Source organism: Numida meleagris, chromosome 4, assembly GCF_002078875.1.
Source record: "Numida meleagris isolate 19003 breed g44 Domestic line chromosome 4, NumMel1.0, whole genome shotgun sequence".
Classification (NCBI taxonomy): domain Eukaryota; kingdom Metazoa; phylum Chordata; class Aves; order Galliformes; family Numididae; genus Numida; species Numida meleagris.
In genome coordinates this window covers 39,275,498-39,302,861 of record NC_034412.1, presented here as the reverse complement: position 1 = coordinate 39,302,861, position 27,364 = coordinate 39,275,498, and the positions used below count along the sequence as shown (strand labels likewise).

The following is a 27,364-nucleotide window of genomic DNA, read 5'->3' as shown; positions in this document are numbered from 1 at the left end:
TTTATGGTTCAAGTAGCGTTTTATATATTTATTATCATTATACACAACCTTGACAATCTATATTGCCATTCAAAAATAAATTGAGTATTGTCAATTTGCGCATTATCTGTCACTAATCAGGATCCCATTTACATACATAGTAAACATTTTGCATACTTAACACTGCCTTTAATTCTAACATCCCCATCTCTCCCCCCCATCCTGTGGAGATACGTTCAGAATATGTAAACAAGCTTTTCCCACTATGCAACATTCAATAACTACCTCCTTCTGCAACTATCTTAATTAAACCATTTTAGCACTTTATAAGAGTGGCTGGTGGGTATAGCTCTTAATTGCATTTTATTTAAATTACTCCTCATGTATCATGTTGCAGCAATTCCTGCTTTTCGCTGTTTGATGCGTTTACCTCTGATAAGGAAGACAGAAAATGGGGTTTAACAACTCTCATTTAAGTCACATGAGCAAATTCCCACTGTAGCGCGCTGAAGCGCCAACAGTCCTGTTCAGTTGTGTTCGCTTGTTACTTACATGTATAATAGGTGGTTGACGTCCTCAAGATCAACTGCGGTGAACTAAGAATGCAGGTAGGAGTCAGCTAGCACACAATTTCTAGTGTGTTAAGAATTTGTATTTCCACTCCAAATACTATAATAGAGTTGAAACAAAAATTTACAAGGCTGTCAACGGCTTTTGTTAAGCAATGCAGTTTTTTACTACCTTTGTTTTCGGGAGCTTCAAAGGCTAGAAAATATAGAATAATGAGAAAAGTAGTGAAATAATATTCTTTCATCCAGTTTCAAGACAACTTGTAGACAGCAGCAGGCAACTTAAACGTGCTTAGCATTTCTAGACACCATACTGATCTGTACCTGAAGTTTGCTCATCTAGAGTTCAGTTCAGGTGAGCTTCTGTACCAGCCCATGGAAGTATTACTGTGCAATAACGCAACAATCAAAGCCCTACTTTGGAGGATGAGGGTCATGCTGAAACTTCTCTACAGGAACTGCACTGAGCTTCTCTTCCGTAACAGCTGGCTAGGTACTCCAAACCAGCAAAAGCAGTGTATTTGTAACATTTCGTGTTTCTGAAAGCTGGTGTCAGGTCATCGGAATGAATGGACAACCAGAGTACTAAGAAGAATAAAGCTTCATTTTTTAAGCTGTTAATTTCTTACTAATATCTATGTCTAGAAAGACTTAGGAAAAAAAGTATCCTACCACTTCTTAGCCTGTTCCCTAAGATTATGCTTAAACTTAATCCTCACAGGAAAAACAAAACATTTTAATATGGAATATTTGAGAAGACTTATTAACAGGAAGAAGCTATAGCAGAAACGGGAGTTCAACATATTGAGACGTTTCAAAAAATGAAATAATTTCAAATACTGAAAATACAAAGGCAACTGACAGTTTGGATGCTTAGATAACAGCTTTCGCTCTTAAGTAGAACAAACAAAACCTTTGTACTATGCACTGAATGCAAGGTCAGCAAAGGTACCCTCTGAAGGCCATCAGGCACACTGTACGGCATCGGTGTAAACCTGTTCACCTCAGAAAGGTCAGTAACACCAGCTGCCCCCCAGCACTGCCCCTCCAGACAGGGCGTGAGCATACCTCCTGCCAGCCTGTGAAGCCCCAGCTCAAACACACATGAGGTGTCTCACCCAAAGGTCTTGCAGGATTTCAGATCCAACTGCCTACAAATATTTTACAAGCGTATTCCAAGGGCAGCATTTAAACAGCACAAGGAGGGCACTACCAAATGCAAAGAAGGGAGAGGATTCTTCATTCAAATTTGGACATCCATAGCCAAATCAGTAACTAAACAAGCAAGACAGGTGTACTGCCTTAAAAGTCCTTTGTGAGACTAAAAAAAGATATATAAGCTTAAGCGATGGGTTAAAAAACTGTGTTACGTACGTAAATGAATTGCTGGCAAAAGCTTGAAGTAAAAAATAATGTGATAAAAGGTGTGAAAATGAAGCAGTTTTAGAATAACTAGTAGCAAACTTACTCATTAAAATAATGTTGAAGGCATTTGTTAAGCAAGAACACTAATGCTCAAGCGGGGATAGAACTGGTGCTCATTGAAGAAAAGAGGAACAGTCTTACTAGTAAAATACAAGGAAATAGTTCTGCTCTTTTGTAACCGAACTTCTATGTAAAGTTGTAGACTAATTTTTTTTCCACTCAAACAAAACTGTATTGCCATTATAGTGTTGTTTCCTGTTGTTGTTTTCTTTTTTTTTAATGAGATGGATGGAACGTTTTCAAACATTAGATATAAATTTTCCCCTCAAAAGATTATCAAGTATGAAAAAAGATGCGAGCAATGGATAGCTGTTACAAGATGCAAGGCAGCATGCTATTGTCAGTCACCACAGTTGTGTTATATTGGAAGATATTCCTTCTGGTGCTGCCAGGATGGCCACAAGGTAACTCACTTCAGTCCACCCTGCAAAACCTCTTGTTCAAGTTGGGCATGGTTCAAGTAGTTGAGAACCCTACATCTGTGTCCTGGTAATGTTTTCCTCTTCGTAGTAGAAAACAGATTACAGATTAACAAATAGTATGTTAACATGCTACTTCTACCTTCACTGTAGTAAGAACAGGTTTGCCCTTACAAATGGGATTTGTAACATGTACTTTGTGACCAGCAACCAGTTGCTACCTGCAGAGTGCAGGCAGCAGTCCACAGGGATCTAGAGACAAAGCAGATGCACAGCAAAAAAACGGCACTATTTCAGTAAGAAAACCTTACTAGGAGTCTCTTCACTATGCCTGCTTTTAAGCTTGACACACTAAGCAACTGTAGAATTACTCTGTCCTACACACTTAAAGAAGGCTTCCACCACTTGTAATACCACATTGAACATTTAACGACCAAGAGCAGGATAAAGATTTTTTTTTTTTATTCTTATATATGACATTTTAGTTATTGTAGAGCTCACAATGGAGATTCCCACTGTCTAAGCTCTTCCCCTGCCAGGTATCAGTGAGTCTACTTGACAAAATATTTAGATGGGTTTTAGGAAGCCAGTACTTAAGAACACAAGTCGTTATTGTGGTACAGCCATTACGATATTCATAATGTAAAAGCCTACAGGACCAAAGTTTGCCCAGTCACGTACTGACTTACACTAGGGACAATTGACACTGAAGTACAGTCACCGCTCTGGTGCCAAAGATGTGTGAATTATAGCAGAGGAAATCAAGACTGAGGTTGCGGAGTAGCTACAGTTCAACACCACTCAATTTTTGTTCAGAGGCTTCAACTACGTAAGCAAAAGGTGCCAGACCACGCACAACTGTGTAGGGGAGCTGTTACATGTTGGTCACTTGTATCACTCATGAAGGTACGACTCTAGCACTTGAGTTAGTTTAGCAGCTGTATATGATGCTTCGTTTTTCTGTGAAGATGGTGGAGAGTACAGTTCACCTCTATCAGCCACAGACTGAGTCAGTGACTGTACTATTAACAGTGGTGGAATATCAGGGCACGGCTGAAGATAAAATGGCTGCCAGAACTGCAAACAAGAGCATGACCTTTGCTTGTTTACAGCAGCCAAGCTCATACAGGATGCCTTAATAGCTACATCCATTTCTGCAACTGTCTTCGGTGACTTCAAGTCACTGAAGCGTTACACTGCAACTCATCTCAGTCAGTTCGGCTAACTTGGGTAACAAACCATTTTTCATAAAGTAGTCCATTTCGATCTGGTTTAAAGCAAAAGAGAAGTGGCTTGCTTTAACAAGTGCTATAGTACCACGACTAGCTTGAAGCTTTCAGTATATACGAATGTACACTGGATCTTGATGATGTCCAAGATATATCAAAGAAACTAGTGACTCAGCTGTATAATAGACACTTCCATTAGATCAAGTAAATGAGCAAGGATAACTGATAAGCTATGCAAATTCATCAAGTAGATTTTTATCTTTAGAGTACGAATATCCAGTTTGCATACTCTTTTGATCAAAAGGATTATATGCCAAGTACCATGGCTTAAATGAGCGCTTAGTATTTGTTTCAAGTTTGCAACAGACAGCATTTAAGCACCCTCAATGTTAGGCCAATATCCAGCTCACACAGCACGATTTCGGCTGTTTCTCATCCCCAGCATGATATGCAATCAAGATGTAGATTTCATTCAAAACAAACGAAGTGGAAACGGTAACATGTGCAGCAAGACATTTTCAAGGGAAAGCTATGCAACAGTCCTTGTATATTCTACCACTTGATACTATTATCATTAGCATCATCCTATAAGCACAGTCCATTATGTACAGCAATGTGCAATGAGACCATTCACTTCATTTCAGCAAATGGCAAAGCCATTACGCTGGTATTTTCTAAGATTGTTAGTGGTATGGGAATCTAAGAAAAAAAAATGTTTATGTCTGTATTAGTTTATATGAAAGAGACCATACAATCTTCATGGTACATCAACAAGATGGACTAGTATGCCAACTAACCTCTATTTTAATATTTAAATTATAACAATACAATAACTAGAAAAGGTCAGTGCTTCAAGTGACAAGTGTTGCCACTTCAATTCCAATATTTTTCCAAAATAAAGATGCAATCAGATCTACACTTGAGCATCAGTAGTGCAATACAGTATCCTTTCCTGAATAAAGGAGCTGAGGTTTATCCACAATAAAAGCTTTAAATAAGGTAGATTGTTGCCATTTATATATCAATTCTGTATGTTTTGATATAAAATATATTGGGAAAGCTTAAACTGACTTATACAATCTACATTTGGCTAAAGCTCCACATAAGCAGCATCAGTGGAAATGAACATCAGAGGTGTACTTAATATGAAACACTTTCAAAACTACTCAGCAACAAATGACAGAAGGTTGGCTAAGAATAACTGAACATCTGAGGTGTGTACCAAAAGAATGGACCCTGTGGTTACTTGCACTATTTTAAGTAACAGAAATGCAAGATTTAGTCCACTTCCATTTCTCCAGGTGGTTTGGTCTGCTGAGAGTTGTCCTTCGCTGGATCAGGTCCTGTTTCAGTACTGCTCTGTCCATTCACTGGTCCATTATGTTCACCATTAGCTTTTGACTGCCCATCATTGGGAGGTTCTATCTTCGGTTTGGGCTTGTATATAATGGGATTACAGAAGCTATCCAACTCCTAGTTATAACAAAAGTGAGAGAACAAGTTACTTTGGTGGCACAGTAACCGCACTAAACTAGAATGTCTCAAATTTGTTCCAGTTCTGTAATGACCAAGACTACCATTTTCAAGGACCAGACTTCTATCGAATCTTGAAGCTTGAAAGAACAAAGAACTTCTGATTTGTTAAAATTCCACGGTAATCAGTTTTCTAGCAAAACTAGCACTGTAAGTACAGAGTTATTCAAAGGTACTGCTGTGCATTGAAGAGCTAGGACTAAATGCTGATAGAACTGCTGCCGCCCCTATATCTTAGAGCTTTACCATCTCTGCAGGTATAGTATTCTAGCTCAATACAGAGGCCAAAGTCTTATTAAAAAAAAAAACTTACTAGACTGCAGCGTGTATGACAATTTTTATTTTTTACCTTTGATTTTGACAGTATTTCTGCCACTTTGACAACTGGATCTTGAGTTAGGCTTAGTTTGTTCTGTGCATTCATTTTGGCATTCAACCAGTTCATAGCCTCACTAATGTATTTTTCAACTTTTTCCATCTCAGCAGGATCTAGGTGATCGTATTTTTCATCCTAGGGAGAAAGACGTTTTTGATCAATTACTATATGCTTCTCAATCAATTGGGAGTTTAATGGATTCAACCGGGTAACGTCACTACAACCCACTAGAAAACAGATGTTTTTAAACAAGTGTCTGGTATGAAGAATAACTGTAGAACAAAATACAGGAAATTTTATGGTATTTGAAATTTTTTATCTGAAATGCACAATGCTTAAGCACAGATTAGTAATGAAGTTGCAAGAGAACAAACAGACTCACCTGAATAACTAACCCCAATATATAATCAGAAACAAGCATAACACTCATAAGCTGAGGTAGGCATTTAAAGTGATATGAGTCACCAGAAAGAAGATGACTGTTTAATTCACATTCATGAAGAAATTTTTTTGCTAGCTATCAAGAACAGTTTTAAAAGTTCTCAGGACTGTAACCACAAGTCATTTTGAAGCAGCTTAAAAGTTAAATCCTAGAGGATTTTTTTTTCTTTCAGAACATATACACACAAAAAATCCTATAGCAAAATTCAAACACCCACAGATCATACCCTAAACAATACGCTTCTACCTTATTTTTGTATGCTTCTACTGCTTTCATAAGGAGCTGAATCTTCTTCCCCAGTTCATTTAAAACTTTTGGTCTCTCTTCATGTTCCATGTATCTTTCCTGAATAGGCTGTCCAAATTTCTGGAAGCATAAATGAAGTGAGATACTACAACCAATTCATTTGCTCAGAAATAAAGATCTTGACAAAATACAAGCTTGGTTTACTTTGGTCAAGGAATAAAATGGAATCATAAGCAGCACGGCTCTTCCCTCCTCACACTCATTCAAGAGCTTACCTTTGCAATTCGCTGTTGTGCAGCGCAACAACCAACAAAAAAAGCCCAGAATTTTAAATAAAGGAGCAGTGCTCTGCTCTTTCTTGGCTTAGTATTTTGCAGTTATTTTCAACAAAAAGAGCATTTGGGACAATGCACTTGGAAGAAAAACAAGACACGATGGGATGGTTTACATTTTGAAGCAGTCAGAGAAGTTATAGTTTCATGTATTGCCTGTTTTTCCCTTTCTCTTGAATGCTGCTATCCAGGCATGAAGGCAGTTACCCATATTGATGTTTCCATCAACAACCCCTTCCACAAAGGGAACGTCACTCGAGAGGAAACAGTTGGTACTCAAGCAAGAGACGTAGCCTTGAATAACCAAATAGCCATTCATCACAATTTACACTTGCCCATGAGATTATTAAAATTTAAAAGTACTTAACTTGTTTTTTTGTCATCACCAGTCAAAGGATACAGTGGAAGCTACTCTTAAAGCATTCATTAACCTTTATCATTTGGTATTACACCAAAACTTCTGTTTTATGATATAGCTATTGAAGACCATTGTAAACGGGGAAACCAGAGCATCTGTTTTCAAGTGTAGTTTTGAATACTTGGAAGAACAGTCAAATACTTAAAAGCCTCTTTCAGTTTGCTGCAAGACCTACAGAAAATTCTCACAGTGATTAATTTTATCATTCATCACTAGACACAGTCCACTTCAACTGACCATCTTCATATTAGAAGCGCAACTGACAGTAAAATAAAGAGTATTCCAAGTTCTACATATTACATTCAATCACACAACTAAATACCATCCAGATACAACCTTGATGTCCATACTTTTAAGTTACTGGATTTACCAAGCTCACATATAAGTAGGCACATACACATCCTTCATTAGAAGATATTTACCTACACTAGCCATGTAATACGCATATGCGTTACTTCCCTTCCCCTCTTTCTAAAGAAGAGCTTGAAACCTTACTCTTAGTTCCTGAAGCTTATCCATGTACACTTGTTTTGGCTGGTCCTCTCCATCTTCATAAAGCCAGTTTTCTGTGTCTTCCAACATCAAAGTCAGCTTGTTTGTATCCTATGAAGCAAGTCAGAGACACTGTAAATTACCAAAGAATGTGTTGCTGGGTTATTAACTAAGTAATTCATAGGGCAGACTTTAAAACTGCTGCTGCTGGAAGGCTGTTTCAGCAAGTCGTTGCCTGTGTACCAGACACTTCCATAGACAGCCGTTAGAAACAATTACGGAAGTAATTTTTCAACTCGGCTTTTGCAAAAATCTAGCGTACTGCTTTCTCTTTTACTTGGGCTTCAGCAAAACACCAGGTTCACCACACTTTTAAGTGGGGAAGGAACCATATTTTTCAGTAAATAAAATGCAGATAATAAAACAGAGCTATAAGCACTCAATTTTCTGCTCATTTTCATCTTCTTCCCACCCAGTCACACTCATGGATATGTGTCACCATTTTGTCTACATGTGGAATCCTTTCTTGACACTAACAAAGTTCTCAGACAGTACAGAATTCATCATATTTGCATGTCAAATGCCAGGATGATGCACAGTTTCAACTTCATTTCCCAAGTTAATCCATTTCACATTCTGAGACAAGTCCAATAGACTCCTGGAGCCTCCACAGATTTCACTCAAAACTTTTGTTAGAAAAATCATTTTCCAACAGCTGAAACACACAGGTGAGTCTTACTTCTTCAGTGATGAATTTCTCAAAGACTCCACACAGTTTGTCCCTGAAGTCATACACATATTCTTCAACAGCATTCTTAGCATCATTTCTTTCTTTCTCAAGTTTGTCTTGCATCATCATCTTCCCCTAGGGCGGATCAAAGCTTAGTTAAAACTAAGAATTTCAAGTGTCAAACTTGAGCATTACTCTTCCCAAACTGTATCACAAAAAGGACAAATACTTATTTTTCACCTTTGTGTAGCTTATCTTCACCTCAGGAAGAACTGAAGTGGGGGGGAAGAAATGTGTGCACATTCAGAAGCTTCAATGTAAACGGATCAGATAGAAATCACAGTCTGACCATCACAAAAACAGAAGAGATGAAAAATACTGACAGGTTTGGAAGTCACTAGGAGTCATTCTGCTCTATTCTACAAAACTTATTTCCCATTTTAGTCTTCGCACTGACCATCTTTCAGAGAGGAGTTTAAACTGTTGCGATCTTCGCAATGGCAGATAACACCTGTAAGGATGTTGTAAAGACAGGAAAGCAAGTGTTCTAGAAGCAATACTTGCCAATACCTTTCCTGCTGATAAAGCACTTGAAGGGCAAAAACCTGATCTAGCCAAGCACGCAGCCTTCCTAGAGCACAAAAAAGAGCCTGCAAATGCTAATCCCGACCCATTCAGGTCAGTCAGTAACAATTAGCATTCCTATAACAGACTGTGCAGCTTTTACTGGAAATCCTAGAAATTTCCTGCATAAGAAAGGCATTGATTGTTCAAGGTAAGGGCAGCCTAATAGACTAAATTCAGTTCTGGGTAATTAAGCACTACTAATAAAATTGATTTATTACACCAAGAAAAAGACACCAACTAAAAGCAGGCAAAATCAAAGCCTCGGGAAATTCTAAGGTAATGCTTATGGTCGTGCACACAAAGTAATTATTTATTGACATTAATTGGAGTCATTGCCTGTTCATGCTTCTTACCTCATTTTCTATATAACAATTGATAAGATCTTGTCCCAGTTGCCTATAGAGGCTTGCCTGGATAGGTAGGTCAATACTCTTAACTTTTGTTTTAGCCCTTGGCAGGGTCGGATTGTCTTGCTTGTCCCCAGAAGAAGCCTGTAAGATTTACAGTCATAAGGAACTTTGAAGAATTAAAATATTGCTATAGTTAGGCACAAAAAAGACAAAAATTACTAAGAGCTACAAATTAACTGTATGCAAATGAAGCACCAATTACACATCTGCTAATCAGAATCACCATTACCTTACTTTTGAACTAAACTGGTGGAATTTAATTTCTTCAAACAATGTGAAGAGCTGTTCGGAAAACTTAGGAAAAACCTAAAGACAGTGCAAATTCTTCTCCAAGATTCTCAAGTTTCCCTAAATTTCATCTTCACTTCAAACCTATGTTAAATCAAGGAAACTTTATTCAAGTCTTGGCTCAGTACGCTGAAAACGGAAGCGCTAAGGTAGAATTTCTAACTTAACCACTGCAGTTAAGCTTTGCTCTTCGAAATACAGTGCCTACAAATCACAACTAGGGAGATTAATGGAATGAATTTGAAAATACTAGGCAGAAAAAGAAGTCTGAGAGAATCAATATTGCATTTCCTTATCAATACTGAGTACAAACCTTTGTTTCAATTCCTGCATTTTCGGTTTCCTCATCTGCTTGGTTCTGCTGTTCAGCCTGACTTTTCTGAACACCTTCATCTTGATCAACCTGCATTTTATCCTAGAGAAAGAGTTACATAATGGAATGCACAGGTCTGCAGTATGATTTAAGACTGATGCCTACTGAAATACATCGCAGACAATATGTGCTCAATTCAGTCTCGACAAGTTTTTCATTTAATCAAGCATTACTTAAATAGACATTTTGATAATACTGCTTCTATCTGTATCTTTCTCAAATTAAATGGAGATTCTATTCGGCCTGTCCCTCTAAATAATTATGATGTTGCCATCCACAGAATTAGACTAAGCCCAGTGAATTCTCCATTTTAATTTCAAAAGAAATACATATGAAATATATGCAAATAGAATTCTAGAAGCACAACACCAACACAGGCAGTAACTACAGATTTTGTATGGAACAGCCAGAACATTGAACACATAACATTTCCCCCAACTCTTAAACTTCATAATTTAAAACAGAAGCAATTTAGTAATTGTGATTGTTGCCTGCATCTGTCTAGTAGGACCACAGAAATTCATTCCGGTAGTAGCCTTTTACAGCACAAGACCAATTGTCTTTATCAGTCACTCCATGTTTCACTTGAATTTATCAGTAAGTAGTTCACCTATCCCTTATTCTAGATTTCAGAGTCTTACAAGACATCACTGTAATTATGAGAGCTGATCACTTGATTTAGTTCAATTTATTTGATTCCCTTTTGTCATTGCAAAAACTTTTAATAACATTCCAATATACCAAGTTTCAAATTTTCAGAATGACTACAATATTTGGAAATCCAAGGCATCAATAAATAGTGAGGAGACTGTGAGGAGTAGTCATGATGTAACAGAAGTAGTCTTTGACTTCTCACAAGGAATTAAACTCACGGATTCACAAACCACGTATGCATATAAAACAATTTACTGTTAGTTCTGGGAAATACTAGAAATATTTAAAACGTTTCCAACTCTAGCACAGGTGCTGGTGTTGCAGGTTAGCTGCATTAGTTAATTTGGCCAAGTTTTAGTGATGAAAGTTGGAAGTAAGTAGGCTACTTTTACCAAAGTCAAGCATTCTCATTTCAGAACAGAACAACATCCTTGTTTACCGTTCTTACTGTTCACACAGGAAAGGCAATAACCAGAAGGAACTATCTTGCCTACACAAACAGCTGGTGGGGGGGAAGAAATATACATATACACTACAAACCTCATCCTCAGAGTCGAGGGTATCATCCTCAATAATGAAAGGTAATTGCTGACAAGCACCATTGTAAAACAGAAGACGTATTAGGATAAATAGAAGTAATACAAACTGACAAAGCCTGAGGATGGAAGTGGTTACCCTTGTACTGAACACAGTGTACTTACAAAGATTAATAACCTTGACATGCAGTATGCTGGTAACACAAAATGCCAGCTATGTCACTTGCAGGCTTTTCACTTCTATGCAAATGTCAGATGCAAAGCACTTATCCACCAGGATCTGCAAGAGACCACTGCCGGTGTGCCATTCCCAGCCACAAAAGCACTCCCTGCCACCCAGTCCTCAGACCTACAGTGTCAGTGTAAGAGCTGCACCTTGCAACTCTCAGCTATCGACCTGTAGCGTGCAAGACACCAGCGAGGAAACTCATCCTCCTTACACGAGGATGGGAGAACTAACAGGCAGAATGCTGTAAGCAGGCACTTTTACAGCACTTGAATATTGACTAGCAGTCCCATAATGACGCCAAAAACAACCATCTCTCAATATAATTGGCAACACTATTACACGTGTATTTCCATTAACTTCCCCTCAAGGCATTTAAGCCAGTTCATAAGAACTGCCTATAGAGAAGTGCATACAGTGCCCTAGGCAAAAGAAGGCTTATGAAAAAAATACCATCTGTTCTTTAATCAGCAAAGATGTAGTACTTGGGGAAAAAAAACACACCTTTAGAATTCATTTGTCAGACCTCATTAACTGCGTTGCCATTTGAGAACAACACAATAATACTAAGACTACGGTTAAAAAAAAAACAACAATGGAATAAAATTTCCCCTTACAATCTACTTGTTTTTACAGTCTTGCTTTCATAGTGCCAGGTCACTGGGACCTTAATAATAAAGAAACAAACGCGTTATGTAACTGAAGAAATAATGAAGGGTGGAGAAGAACATATAGCTTCTGGAAATCGCTATGATTTCACCTCCAATTATCATCTCTCTTGACAGAATTACAAGGACTGTAGATATTTACAAGGTTACATACCAGCTCATCTTCTCTGCCTTGGTTCTTACTTGATGACTCAGTGTCCATGGGCGCGTCGTTGTGATCTCCCTCAATGTTCTGCTTTTCTATTATAGAAGCATTAGCCACGCTGAAAAGGCCATGAATATTGACACGCACTTTAACCTTCACTTTGGAGTTGTCGCCATCGTGCTGGGGACCAACATTTTGAATAGTGAAACGCCCTTATGATAAAAGATCAGAAAATTAAGAAAAAAACAATGCAAGACCACCAAAACCACAACTTGGAGGTTAATTTAAATCACAACGTAATTTAAATAGATTTTATTTAAAAACTTCCTACTTAGTATTCAGTTCTACCACAAAAACTGAAGCTAGATAAATTAAAGTCTGGTCTGTCACAATTAAGTTGAACAGCCACAGGATGATTTCACTTTCTATTCACAGAAAATTCAACATAACATCGTATTAAGCGTTAAACTTCTCTGCTGCCTTCTTTAACCACCACAGCAGAGAAACTATTCTGCGACTCACCTCGAACCGTTTATTTCATCCACTTAATTTAAACTTAACGCTGAAAAATGTTAACAGAGAAAGGTTCTGGATTTAGTTATGCTGATACACTGGACATTTGGAGACTGAACAGCCCACTTATCAAGGCTTCTGGAAACAGTGAGGTTCCTATTTTTAAAATTGTTGCAAGGTGAATGAAAGCGATGCAGACTGTGCATGTACAGATGAAAATGCTCTTTACACAAGATAGATATTTTGCATAGAGATAAAAAAAGGTAGGACCAAGTTTATATCTGACTCGCAAGTCAGCAAATAAAATCATGAATCAGTTTTAAAGACCCGGAGGAGTCCAATTACTAATTATGAGTAAAGCAGTATCAGCTACTAGGAAACTACTTTATACCATCTAATCCTTCGGACTCATTCAGTAAACACCTGTTCTATGTTCACAGATGAGAAGAAAGTGACATAAATACATGTCTGGACAGATAAGTAGTGTTAACAGCTAGAATCTGTGCTGGTGGGGACACCAGATCCTGTTTCATTTTACAGAACTTCCAAGAACCAGACAACACAACACTAACTCTTTGTAGTGACATTTTTAAAGCATTTAGAAATGGTGAAGAATGAAGAAAGTAAATTTTCTAGCAACTGCCATCATCTCATGTTGATACTGTTTGAGCACTGCATCTAAGCCAAGAAGATTTTTCTAATTCTAAAGAACTGAGGCTTTACTATAACGTAGGAAAACATGGAAGTAAAAATCATTAGGGACAACTTTTTCTTCACTGTCAACAAAAGCTGCTTTACTTATTCACATGTTCTTACCTATTCTGGAATCAGGATAAGGCACTTCATGCGGATGGGTGTAGTAAGCTTCCAGGTCAAAAGGCTCTTTCTTGTGAAAAGTAATTACTTTTGAGAATGGAGCAGCATGGTTCTTACTGAAGACTTCACATTCCCTAAAGCAGTAAAATATTATGTAAATTTAAACCACTAAGCATAATATAATGGCTAATCAGGTTATGTTAATGATCAGCAGCCATGCTAAGCAAGCCACCAACTAACCTATTTACTTAAAGCATTTCTAACCAGAGTTGCACATTAAAGGCCAATAGGTCCCGAGCTGGACTAAGCATTTTATTTCCTTTTACTAAAATTAAGCAAGTTCACACAAATGTTTTTTAAACTTTCAATTATTAAGCAATAATTGGAAATCAAAAAGTAAAACAAGAAAAGGAAGAACTGTTTAAGCAGATGACAACTTCAAAGTCTGAAAGGCCTTCTCCACAGCTCAACGTTTTTCCTTACACAAACACACCATCACACTTCTCAGCAGGCATCATACAACCTACCCTGTTCCTTCTTCATAAGATGATTTCCATCTCAATGTTATGGAATACGGAACAACATCAGTGATGGAAAATTCCCGCACTTTAAAAGCTGGGGAAAGAATTGCACACTAGAAAACAAAGATCAGAATTTTATTATATCCACATAGTAAAATAAATAGCAAAACAGCAATTAATAGCTAAGAGCATACCAGTCACATGGAGGGTCCTGCTTACCATAGAATTTTTTAAACAGAAACTTCTTACTCTTGGTAATTAATTGAACTGAAAGACTTACTTTAATTAAGTAAATGAACACCATTTCCCTGGTCATCATCAGTAAAGACACAATCAGGTCTTACAAATGACTGACACAGAAGTGGACCAGTAAATTCAGACAATCTAATTCAACAGGTCTCTGTCAAGATCATTCCCTTTAACGTGACAGTGACAAGCTACCAAATGTAATACCATCTTTTCTGATGTGGTCTGTCACAAACTGTTCAAATAAGCAAGTAAGAGTTGATCTTGTTCCACCCATAGTGGCTTTTGGTTTTGATTAGTTACACTGCAATACTACATCGCATTAAGCGAGCAATACTGAATTTTAATATCCATACCTGCAAGGCACAGCCTCTTGCAACAGCTTCATCAGCATTTAGTGTGGTACTTATTTCTTTACAGAAAAAGTTAGAGATCTGTTCCTTCACTGCTGGAATTCTAGTAGCCCCACCGACTATTTCTATACTGTAGATATCTTCACGCTGAAGCTCTAGAAGAAAGAGCACACATTGCCTTTACTTATCATCAAGATATCAAAAAGCTGTCTTTACAACCAAAATTAGACTGAGATCTCTTATTATTCACACATTAATAACAAGCACTGATTAAACTGCCAACAAAATCTTTAAAACCAGATTTGCAGTGAAGCACCTTAAAATCCTTATCCCTCCTGCAGGCTAAAATGTTTTCTGGTTGCACAATCCTGGAAAATGCAGAAGCAAAGCATCAAATACAGCTCACATGGTGACAGCTGTTCTTCAAAAACACCTTGTCTATGTGCACGCTCTCCTTTCTGGTGGACATAAACCCAAATGTGCAATCATTTCCCTTGGCAGCCCTGTACTACTGCACAACACCTCTCACCCCTCCCAGACAAGAATAAAAGAAAGCCCAAACGTACCTCATCATATGTTTGGATTAATTTTGGTTGCCAATGAGAAAAGCAAAACCCTTGACTGAAAATTTAAAATAAATATTCAACTGTGCTTGCAGATTAACTTTAATTCTGGATTCAAGATATAAGCATGAAGTGATCTCAGAATCTCAAACAGCTGTCAGTCCTTGTATGGTTTTGCTCAGCAGTTATTCAAGTTCTTACTTCCAGCATTAGTTATTGAGCCAACTCAAAAAATAAGCAGAATATTTCCCTTTTTGTTGAAGAGGCTAAAAATAGGGTAAAACCTTTTTCTAGGAAAATCTATTTCTCTCCTTTACACCACACTAAACAAACAAACAAAAAGAAACTGTTATTTGCACATGCTTCAAATATTTTAAGAATAGACTGCCAAGTTCTCAGGTCAGTGAAGACTTATGTATCACATATGGAACAGGCTGGCCAGACAGTTGCTAAGTGTTCCAGTACAGAATGCTGGTTTCCCCCTTCCCCATCATTCCCCCTTTTTTTTTTTTTCCTTAAAAAAAAACAGATATATGTATTTCCACGGCCCAACCTTTTCCATTACAAAGGGTGAATGAAGGTCAATAAGTCAGGGTTGCATATGCATTTGTGCACTAAATGAGGCAGGAACGGGATCATGCATACATGGCAAGCACATGAATGGAACTTACATTTAACTTTTCAGTACTTAGCTTTGCAATTCTAATGAATACAAAAATACATTAAAAAGAAATCATTAAAGAGATCTAGGATAACCACATTACTGATTACTTTCTAGAACCAAAGGTAGCACCCAACTCCTACTTACTAGCTTGTTCCATGGCTGCTCTTAGAGGAGGCTCCACTCGGGACAGAAGGGCAGCACACAATTGCTCAAACTGAGCTCTGCCAGGAACAGGGAAAATGTTTCACATTACAAGACAGCTGAGATACCACGCCTCATCGCAATTCAGTGAAAATAACATACAGTACCTGTTCATCTTACTGGAGACATCAAGGTCATTCATGAAGCACTCAATATTCAGTGGAAGGTCAGAAGCATTTGCACTCATAAGCTTCTTCAGTTTTTCACATTCCTGATACAATCTGAGTAGCGCCCGGGGATTCTCTTTTACATTCAGTTTATATTTTGTCCTAAATTCTTCAGAGAAGTGGTCCACCAAAGCCTCATCAAAATTCCTACCACCTAGGAAAGGGTCAAAGGTAGTAGCTAAGACCTGCATAGAAGTGAATAAAACAAACAAAACAGAGTACAAGTTATCTAATAACACTTCTTTAGATACAGGGATAGGTTTCATATAGTTTTAACACCTTTAAAAATACATCAGATGTGATAAAATCCTTTGCCGATTTCTCACCAGCTACTGTCAGTTGCCTGACAGAACAACTTAACTTAAAAAAGTAGACAACTAATGAGTCATCTCACTTTGTTTCTGCCCTTCTCAAGTAAAATACAACTATTATTATTTAAAAAATAAAAGTCACATTTATCATGCCATTTTCTACTATGCTGCAGCCTTTACTCAGTTTAGTAGCTTGCTAAAGAAAACGCAAGTTAGCTATTTTGTCATGCAACCACTAGCTCTATCATTTACTATCCCTCTCTCCAAAAATGAAAAACTCACACCACTATCATCTTCCACATCACCTCAGATGAAGGCTACCAAAGACCAATTTACAGAAACATTCGGCCAGCAGCAGACCAAATCTCAAAGATGAAAATCTCAGAACAGGAAAGTGAATACAGTTCTGCTTCACATTCAACTGAATTTAGATTTTACATCATCATACGTGGTAGGAAAAAAAACCTCAAAAAAACAGTTTAAAGCAACTGAACAATAACCCATCGGTAAGTCAGCTGCTCAATCACAACACTTTCTGTGAGATTACCAGGCATACACAATTATTTCATTGAGAAAACAAGGCACAAAAGCCACGCATTTGCTTAATTGTCAAGTACTTTCCAAAACAGCCTTTGGGCTACTTCATTTCTGCATTTTGTATGAAAACTGCTTTGCCAGAACTGAAAAAAAAAAAAAAAAAAAAGCAGCCAGGAAATCTTCGTATCCTGCATTTCAATTTTATTTGCTATAGACTTTTTTTTAGAACAATATTTTTAATTAAATGCTTTGAGAATATGGTATTTTACTGCCAAGACTTAAAAGATTACCTTCAGTTTTCCCTTGTTAAAAGCACAGATTGAAACCTGATATGCAGAATGCCCCATATCCACAAAGACCACATTCCTTGGCTTCTCTTCCAAGGCCGGCAGATCTTGCTTGTATATCCCGTAGGCTAGTGCAACTGGAAAAGAACAATGTGTGGATGTCAAGGCAAAGCTGGGTACAAATGTAAAGCATGCATTAAAAGCACTACCAAAAGAAAGGCGCTACTTACGCTTAAACTAAATACTTCCATTACTCTGCTCTGATAGAATATCTGGGTGCAAAGAGACATGACTTACAGGCTACACAAATCGCCTAATTCTGTATTTTCATTTGCTTGATTTATAGTTTTACTATTAGCTCGTGTTAATTCATAATTGCCATTCAAGTACTCTGGATCACCTCTTTCCAACAGCAACCGTATGCTGTGTATCTCCAAAGCACTACGTTAGTAAAATATGCTGCACCCTAACTTCAAATTTTTAGAGCAAGGATTTGGTCAAGAAAGTAATTTTTTTGCTTCTGTTAGGCAGTTGTTATTCATACATAAAGAAGGTCATGCCTGTAACTCTCCCTTGAAATTACTTTTTGTATTTTAGCTCAGTTCTGCACAACTCAATTACGTTCAACAGGAAGTCTTCAGACTAGTTTAGGAGAAACTAAGTTCTCAAAACCATTATTCATTCAGAAAGCTTGTTGAGATTTCATAGAAGAATTTATATCAATAAAAATTAGGACTGGTTTAAGCCGCTTTAACTTTAGTTCCCATGTCATGTAGCACGATTTAATACTCTACCATGGTCATCAAAACCAGGTAAGGGCAGCAAATAAGTTAGTCTACAGAAATAACAGTCGTGCCAATGCTACAACTGACAGATTTGTGACAAGCTTAAGCTGTCATTTTCCCACAGACTTTACTCAGATAGAATATTTTGAAAAGCCATAATTTAGGTTTTTAAATATGACCACCAAGCGTGCCTTAAGATAAAGGTCTGTAAGAATGCAGTTTGTGTAGAGGCACCTTTTAAAACCATACATGAGAAGTTAACATGAGGGTTTTTTTTAATTATTATTATACACTTTTAAGATCTCCCTTAAATACATTTTAATTTGAAAAAAAAAAAACAGCTTATGAGGAAAAAAACCATCCCCCTCACACTTCTGTGAGATTTATTTTTATTCCAGCACAGACAATAAGCTGGAAAGTAAAATCTGTTGCATTCCAGTTTCATCAAGAATTGGAAAGGTGAACTTTATTTGCAGCTAACTACAAGTTAGAAAGGGATATGGATGAGAGGTCATTTGGTAGAGCAAAACCATGGGAAATATCACTCTTAAAAGACCCCACAACACGTCTCAGTTAAATAATGGGTTTATCTTAATCTTTCAGACAGGAAATAAGCAGGTTACATCAGATAATACAACATGATAGTACTGTTTAATACAACAATTGAAGATTTAGGTCAGGTGCATACCCCTGCTGGATTATTAAGGGATTCTGAAGCTAGCTCAGGCTTTCCCTATCTATCTGCTGCAGCTGTACGGTACAGCAGAGGCAAGCACAGATACCCACATCGCAAGTGAAGGAGCTATTTAAGTGGCACTATATTGTGGTTACCAAACCCGAACTCTCCTCATGTCCCCTAAATTTCATCAGTTACTGCGCTTCCAGTTCCCAAGCTGGATTGGGCAATGCAAGCCTCGACAGTTTTTTCCCCAAGCTCCTAGTTGTGTAACAGTAGTGAGTCACAGCCCTTACAGATTCTAGAGTTTGTTAAGAAAACATTTGTATCCATTGCTGCTTTATTTCTGTGCACTTAGGACTTTACCTGCTGTAGTTTCATTCATCAGCTTCAGGCAATTTAATCCTGCAATCTGAGCAGCTGCCATTACAGACCTTCTCTCCGCGTCAGTGAAAAAACTGGGTACCTGTTTCCAAGAAATAATTACATAGGATATGACATATGGACTTCTGAATCTAAGTCTGATTTACCCATTAAACAAGCCTATACATTTCAATACCACAAGAAACTGTTATAAACTAACCTCAGATTAGGCAGTCTGAATAGAACAATCAAGTAATCCGCTTTGCTGCATATTTTAATTAAAATTTCAAAGCATGACAAAAATGTGAAAGTGAAATCCAGACTTGTGTTTTAAACAAGTGTATTTAAGCACCAAAAACCTCCATGAAGTTTTCATTCTTCTGATGAGTCTTTGATCTTAAATTCATAACGAACTCAAAGCATTGATAAGCAAAGTCAAAAGATTTACTGAAATAAGTATGAATAAATGCAAAGCCCCAGAAGTTATTGCTGAAGCACTACAGAGTTCTGAACCTAAAAATACTGAACTAAATTTTGTGCTACAATTGGGTCTATATCAAGCTGTACCATTTTTAGTTATCACCTAAACGACAGTTCCAGCTTACAGTGTACTGCAGCCTTCAATTCCACCAAAAATAGCCAAAGCACAATCAGAGCCCTAAATGTTTCTAAATGAAACTGGCTGCAGTCAGTTGCCACTTCTCCAACTTCAGCGAAGCTTAACACACAGAACTATATTCGTATTTTCTATTTCGTTAGCTACCACTTTTCTACAGTATGAAAAGCAGACATGTAGGACTTCTATATTAGGAACAAATCCTCTCTAAACCTTCCTGCCTAAGGTCCACTGCCTAGCAAAAAAGCCACCAAGTAGACGAGCCAAATAAACAAGACCTTTTCAAACCGACATAGGTAATTCGGGCTTCTTAAATCCCCAGTACATGATCTTCAGAGCAGTAAGTTCCAGGCAACTCTCAAAATACAATACAACCAAACAGCACTCAACTATGTAACAAAGAAACTGACTGTACACTCGGGGAAGTTCTTTGGGACTAGGAAAGAAATGACTATACATAGAGTATTTCTCATTTAGAGAAAGCAAGTTACGTTCCACTGAACCAGCCCCAATCAGCTTACGTACTATGTTTTCTCAAAGCACACTCAAGTCTTCCACGTTCTCATACACGACTACAGCAACATTATCAGTTAGGAAGATCTGTAATAAAGGCCCAAGTTTTTGTCAATGTGACTTCTATTCACCACTTGTATCTCTTCACTGTCGCATTATGGCATAACAGTACAAGCTTACATAAAGTTACCCACGACCAGAATTGTAGTAAACGGCTGACAACTTACTGAAATAACACAGTCTGCCACTGGTTTCTTCAGAGCACTTTCTGAAGTCTCTTTAAGTTTAGCCAGTAACATTCCTGTAATTTGTTCCACTGCAAACAGTCTCTCTTCATCCAGGTATCTCACCTGAAAGACAAAATTGCAATTCTATAGCAAATCATCCCATGTTAAGTGCTGTCAGCAACAATGCATGTCACTTTTCACCAACAAGCATTTTTTCCTGACAGGTGGGTAAGCAAAGAGCTTTGCCCACAGTTAAAAGAAATAAAAAAATAAAAAAACTGAAAAGCTATCTAAAAAAATAGTATCAGATAAACACATTTGACGTTAAAAAAAGAAAAATAAAGAAGTCCTACAAAAAAATCAAATACCTTTTCAGACACCAATCTTCTCTAAGACCTACATTCAGAGACTGAAGCCAGAAAGTCTGAATGTTGAGAACAGCTGTTTCCAACTATTTAGTTTGGAAGTAATTTAAAAATAACTCGTTCAGATTAAACGTTGAGACAGAATTACCCTGGTTTTCTGCAGCTCAGTCTCTGGATGCCCATAAGACAAACCGAGACGTCACAATAGACATCTCAGACAAAGGAAGTACCATACTTCAGCAAATGTTATTGCAGGGAAAAAGGCGTTCCTCATCCCTTGAAAAGAGCACGTTTATTGCACAATTTTATTCAATGTGAATGAAATCCAAGCTTAATGTTTTTGGTGTCGCTAACTGTAACGTTTTATAGCACATCTGCAAAGGAGACAAGGCAATACCTCTTTATATTAGGTATACTAAGAGACACAATTATATAATATGCACCATGTGGCAAAGGCTTGAAGCGCTCATCTCTAATGCAAGAGATATTCCACACAAAGTTCTAACTTACCTTTACTCCTACAGAGCCATTCGGCATCTTCTGAAGTTCATAAGGAAGTTTGGCCCTTTCAGCTTGTATGTAAGAATCTTCAAACACTCTTCCATGCAGCTTTTTGAAGCCATGCAATGTATTTTTTACATTTGTAACAATCTGTGGAAGATATTCTGTTTTCAGTTACCTCTTACATGCAGACTACAGAAGTCCATTCAGATGCTAACTCTTGTTATGCTGGGCTTAACGCACATACTGAAGACCCTTTTTTCAAGCTCCACACATTTCTTGGAAAACGCAGAGCATGAAAAAAGAAGCATTCTTTTTAGATCTATGGTCTCCATTACAAAATCCAAGTTTACTTCCCCCTTTAATAACCATTAAGTAGCTGCCATTGATTCTCATTGCACCTTTTATTTTAAAGGAGCTTTCTGACATAGTGTGCAAAATTCGATGGATTACATATCAAAGCAACGGCAGTCTGCAGCAACAAATAAAGCTATTACCTACATTCACTTTATATGAAGCTTCAACAAGCGTACACACTGCATTCCCTTTTAAAACTGTGCTCTAATTCAGATTCCATCTGGAAAGAAGATAAAGCCTTCCTATACCTATTCTTTTGTGAGTGTTACACAGTGGATTATTTTAAGGACATGTTTTTAAGAAAGAAACACACACTAACACATACAATATTTAATTAAGCTATCAAAAGAAGTTACTGCAGGGTAATCTACATCAGCATGAGCCAGTCTACTTTACTACCCTAAATAACAAGATGAATAGCTGGAAACATTACCAGCAGTACACCTTCCCACCAGCGAGCTCAGGGGCTGAGCTCAGATCAACAGTGTAAAGTTTCTTGGAACAAAAAGTGTCACAGCATCCACCGTGTGCTGAATGCTCACGGTACTACTAGGGGCACCATCACCTCCACAGCTGCACAGCAAAGCTGCTGTTCAATTTCCAGTTACCTGCACTCCACTATGGGGAAGGAAGCCTCCTCCTCTCAGCTTGTTAACATGGTGTCTGAGTGTAAAGAAAGAGGCTAACACCTCATCTGCTTTGGCTTTCTAGATTCATAGTAGCTACTCTACATTTTTTAATTATTTTCCTTCCAAAGCAATTCTTTGTTCTCCTAGGTTGCAAGTGAAGTTGCAGAGAATTAGAGGAATTTAACTTATTTTCAAAGTTTCATAGTAAAACAGTTAATTGCACAAATGTGTTAATTTTACTCTCTAAGCGAGAGCTACCATCAATACCAAGCTTTTGTTGAACTACTGTTTCAACTTTTCAAAAACTGTAAGCACAGTATATCTCCATCTGGGGGATGGGAGGGATAATTTGGAACTGTACTCTTACTGTCACAAATGGTCAGGAAAAAAAGTATCCTACTGGGAAAGAAACAAAATGTCCTGTTTCTTCCCATTTTCTACTCTTAATGACAAAACAATTTTTAACAGAATAAAAATAATACTAGAGTAAAAGAATACTGAAGCAGTATTATCACAAAACGTCCACTTGTAATGGACGATTTACTTTACAATGTCAAGTTTATTTACTATTCTCTTTCCACAGCTCAACAGGAAAGAAGTCAAGTAAGTAACGTGCTATTGGTTTTTTTCCCCCCTCCATTCATTTACCTGGCTCTTTGCTGCATTCCCAATGGCCCGTGTCTTGGATCCTAGAGATATACATGCTCTAAGTAAAAAAGAGAAAAAAAGCAGCTCAGCTTTAAAAGAAAACGTTACAAACTATATCCATGTTATTCTAAGCAAAGCAAAACCCTAAAAACTACAGTGGAAGAATATGGATATGGTATTGATAGCACTACTGTATGAAGCACCAGAACTTGCTGTGGAATTCTGGCTATTTCGTTCTCTGCAAATTAGCATAGAAACTGTGGCAACCGCAATTATTCTCACGGCATTTAGGAAATTCTTTACAAGCAGATGCGTTCTACAGATTCTACAATAAAGGTAAGGAATTAATAGTTAATCCCGGGTGACAGGTCAGAACCAAAATAAGTCTGGAACATCGAATACGAAGCTCTGAACTTCACCAGCCAAGTTATCTTTAAACAAAAACCCCAAAGTCTGACAGCACCACATTCACGTTGTAGGAGTAGTTTCCAACAATCAATGTGAGACAGTAATTATAAAAATAACACCCAGGCCTGAGGTAGCTGAGCAGCCCAACCCACGGGCACTCTCAGTGACAGCCAACTATAAGCACACGCCCTATAGAAGCCCTACAGCTGCCAGTCATCAAGGGCCTGGGAGGCCCTCAGCAGCCCGCAGCCCCTTGCAGCTCCCTTCCTCTCCCAACCCTTCCACCAGGGCTGCCCCAGGAGCACAGACACCACCTGGCCACTTCCCCAGCAGCCTTCCCTCCAGCGTCAAGAGGAAGAAAACCTGCAAGAAATGTACATAACAAGGCAACAGAACTCCGCTCAGAGCCCCGCTGCTAACTGTCCCAGCAGCTAAGTAAAACTGGAGTAGATAAAAGATTTTCTTTCTCCACCAACACACACTGTATTACATCCCCCTTTTAACATGTTCCGCACCCAGAACATCATCCCCGTATATTTCCAAGTACTGTCAAGCATCATGGCTTTTTTTCCCCACCCCCAATCACCAGCTCTGCTTGTACAGACTGGAAATAGGACTTGATTCCCATCTGGAAATGGATCTGCCTGAGGCCATTCATCAGTAACTAACAACTACAACACAGACCCATAAGGTTTACATTTCACTGTTTAATGAATGCATAAAGGTCAGTGCAGCAGACTACTTCCTGCCTCCTCCCCACCTTCACCACAATGAGGGCACTGCATACACCTGGATAGCACCATCAACCAACTTTTTTACTCTATACACCACCACATGGAACACAGAACCTTCCCCAGATTGCTAATGGACAGCGCCCTACATTTTCAAACATATAGTGTCTTTCTGTTGGTGTTTAAATGGTTTTGAATAAACCTATTCTACTGATAGTGATTACAGCTTGTTACCACTATGTAAGGTGTTCTTGGTGCGACAATGTGACCTGCTGACTAGCAGCACTACTTGCCGACACCTCTATGCAGTGCCAAGCACCGCGCTGGAAGCTGCTCGGCCCCAGAGCCTTGCCATGGTGTCCTCACCTTAGCTCCAGCATGTGGGGATGGATGGTTGGCTCAGAGGCAGAGATGCTGAAAAACAAAACATGCCTTCCTTGGCTCCAAATGCAGCAGCTGCATCCAACACAGCCCTTCAGGAAGCATCCTGGCTTCCTGTGAAATGAGGATCTGAGCAGGACAGGGACTGCTCTCATAGCAGCAGCTCTCCTCACCAGGAGACTGCAATCCTCTCCACGCTCCGTTCTGAAGATTTTCTGAAGAATGGTTTTAATTATAGCTTGTGACTATGCTAATTGCGTGCAGTCTGAAAAAAACAGCTATTAAAAATTACAGGCTATCAACAATCAACTTTTTTTCTGCACAATACCACAGTGGGGAGACACAGCCATTTGCCCTGGGTTCAGCAGCCAAGGCTCACTGGAAATGCACGCAGCTAACCTGCTAGAGTTCACCGGTCAGAAAAAGCCAGGTCTCAGTTAACACCAAACAGACACCAAGGCCAGGAGCCCCAAGGAGCATTCTACGTTCTCCTGACATTAGCGCCTTCACAACAGAACCTTTCCTTTCTTTATGCAGTGCTTATCCCAAAGCTTCCAAGAAACATGCTTTATAAATGCCAACAATCCTATGCCTTAGATTATACGAGATGGGTTTGATGCAAAGGATCACCAGAATGTTTTATCAATCGGGACACCGGATTCAGGACTAAATGAGTGCTGCATTATACTGTGATAATGCACCATCTTCCAGAAACGTATTTAAACAAAGTATGCTCTGTCACTGTGCTGTCCACACCAGCTATACACAGGTACCTGAATGGGCTCCAAAGCCAGGCGCTAGCTGTGCTCATAAGCCTTGTCCAGAGAGCACAACGAGCCCTGTCAAGCACATCCAGAACTGCCCTCTCTTCAGGAAGCTTAAAAACAACACCGTGAACAGGAGTGTCCTAGCTTGTCCAGAGCTTGTTCAGGTATTTTTACTGTGCATTACATCGACACAACAAACAGTCGCTCGGTAAATCTGGCATTAAGTGCCAAGCATTTGGGACGCATCCCACTCATGTTAGCTACTGGTTAACTTCAGGTCTCCAAGTGATGTAAGCTATCCTACAGAAGCAGAGGGATAAAGCACTCAGTTACCGTGCTATGTTCAACGAGAAGCGGAGCAGAAAAGTTTGGACCGTTTTAAGTGCATATCTACTGAAATCCTGCTTCAAATAAGACCTAGTTACTTCAACAAGCTTCTGTAATAGTAATTGAGTATTTCTACTTTTTTTTAAAAGTTTGCTTTAAAACATCAGCATTAGAAAAGAAGTTCTTTTCTATACTGTAACTCCCCTTCTATGTTACAATTAAGACGAAAAGGAGAAAAAAGCCAGGCGTGTCTAACCACTGCCTCTACGTACCCATGCACTCGGTGCTATCTCACTAGCTGTGCCTGAGCTCACTTTCACAAGCCACCTCGCCCAAACCTCGCAAGTGCAGTGACTCATAAATTAGGAATAAAGCGTTCAATACGCAGAAACCTACACTGGGTCTACCGGCGCAGAAGGCACGCCAAGAAGAGCGAAGCGCTGGAGCCACTCTTTAGCCTAAAGGGAAGGACGGTGCAGCCGGGGGTCCCTGTGCATAAGTTTCAGAGCCAGCTCTCGGTCCCGGACGCGTGCCATAGGAACTGACGGGGGAACCCCGCACACCCTCTCGTCTCCGCTGCCCGCGCACAGCACGTTGCGGCCGCGGGGAGGCACGCACCGCTCCGCGCTGCCCCCCCGCCTCCGCCACACGGCTGTTCGCGAGAGCGCTCCGAGCCGACAGCCGTTCCGGAACGAAGCGGTGGGACGCACGCACCCGCGCACAGAGCCACCGCAACGGAAAGAAACAGTAGCCCGCGGTGCCCGCCGCGCCGCACAGCCGCACGGCGCGGTCCTCCAAGGACACGGAGAAGTCATAGCGAGAGATGGGGAGAACGGCGCCTCTCGCAGGGCCCCTCCCCTCCCGGCACGGAGCCGGCACCGCGCCGCTCCCGGAATCCCGCGGCGAGCAGGGCAGGGCAGGGCAAGGCAGCAGCCGGCGCCGGGCCGCGCTGCGGAGAGGCCCCGCGAGACAGCCCGGTCCGCGCCGCCGGCACCTCGGGGAGCGCAGGGCCGGGGGAGGAAGGCGGCCGCGGCCCGAGGGAGAGCGGCACTACTCACGGGGTGCAGCGGTCGCTGTACTCGTTGGCGATGGTCTCGATGCCGCCGCTCCTCGCCACGCCGATGTAGCAGTTCAGGAAGCCGAGGTCGATGCCGACCACAGACATGGCTGCGCTGGGTGCTCCCCGCCGGCCTGCGACTGCTGCGCTGCTGGGACCGGCCGCCGCCGCCTCTCCCCCAATGCGGAGTACCAGCCACCAACCGGCGGCTGCTCACCTCTGCGCAGGCGCGTTGTGCCGGCCGGCGGGCAGTCCGCCGGGCGCCGGCTCGGGCTTCGGCACTTTCCGGAAGGGCTCGGGCCGCGCAGGCAGCGGGCGCCGCGCATTCCAGAAAGATCTGGAAACGGGGGGAGGCGGTGTCACCAGAGCGCCGCCCCGCGCCGCGCGTCAGTACTGCGGCGGGGCACGGCCCGCCCCCTTAAAGGGGCCGCCCGCTGAGCGTCAGCCACGGGGCTGCGCGCTTCTCTTTGCTCCCTCAGCAGCGCGGAGGGATCCGGTCCGGTCCGGCACGGCACTCAGCTGGCTCTGGCTTTGCCGCTTTTCCTTCCCGGAAAAAAGGCGCCTGGAACCTGCTTACTGCGCTGCAGGTACGTTGGTTTTTACGGGTACCATTTTAGGCACAAACATCAAAACCCCACAAAACAAGGCTGGAAAAGC

At 40.0% G+C, this 27,364-nt stretch overlaps 1 protein-coding gene across 1 annotated transcript; it reads right to left on the bottom strand.

The window, feature by feature from the left end:
• HSPA4L (heat shock protein family A (Hsp70) member 4 like) lies at positions 1-26,954 on the bottom strand. Its single transcript, XM_021394225.1, has 19 exons — positions 26,709-26,954; positions 23,037-23,094; positions 21,412-21,552; positions 20,537-20,659; positions 19,184-19,283; positions 17,360-17,493; positions 16,162-16,406; positions 15,998-16,074; positions 14,630-14,781; positions 14,034-14,140; positions 13,507-13,640; positions 12,187-12,389; positions 9,889-9,990; positions 9,231-9,368; positions 8,260-8,385; positions 7,524-7,631; positions 6,279-6,398; positions 5,564-5,725; positions 1-5,154 (listed from the first exon to the last, which is right to left on the bottom strand). Exons 1-19 carry the CDS (start codon positions 26,813-26,815, stop codon positions 4,960-4,962), a joined length of 2,532 nt encoding a protein of 843 aa, XP_021249900.1. The 5' UTR covers positions 26,816-26,954; the 3' UTR covers positions 1-4,959.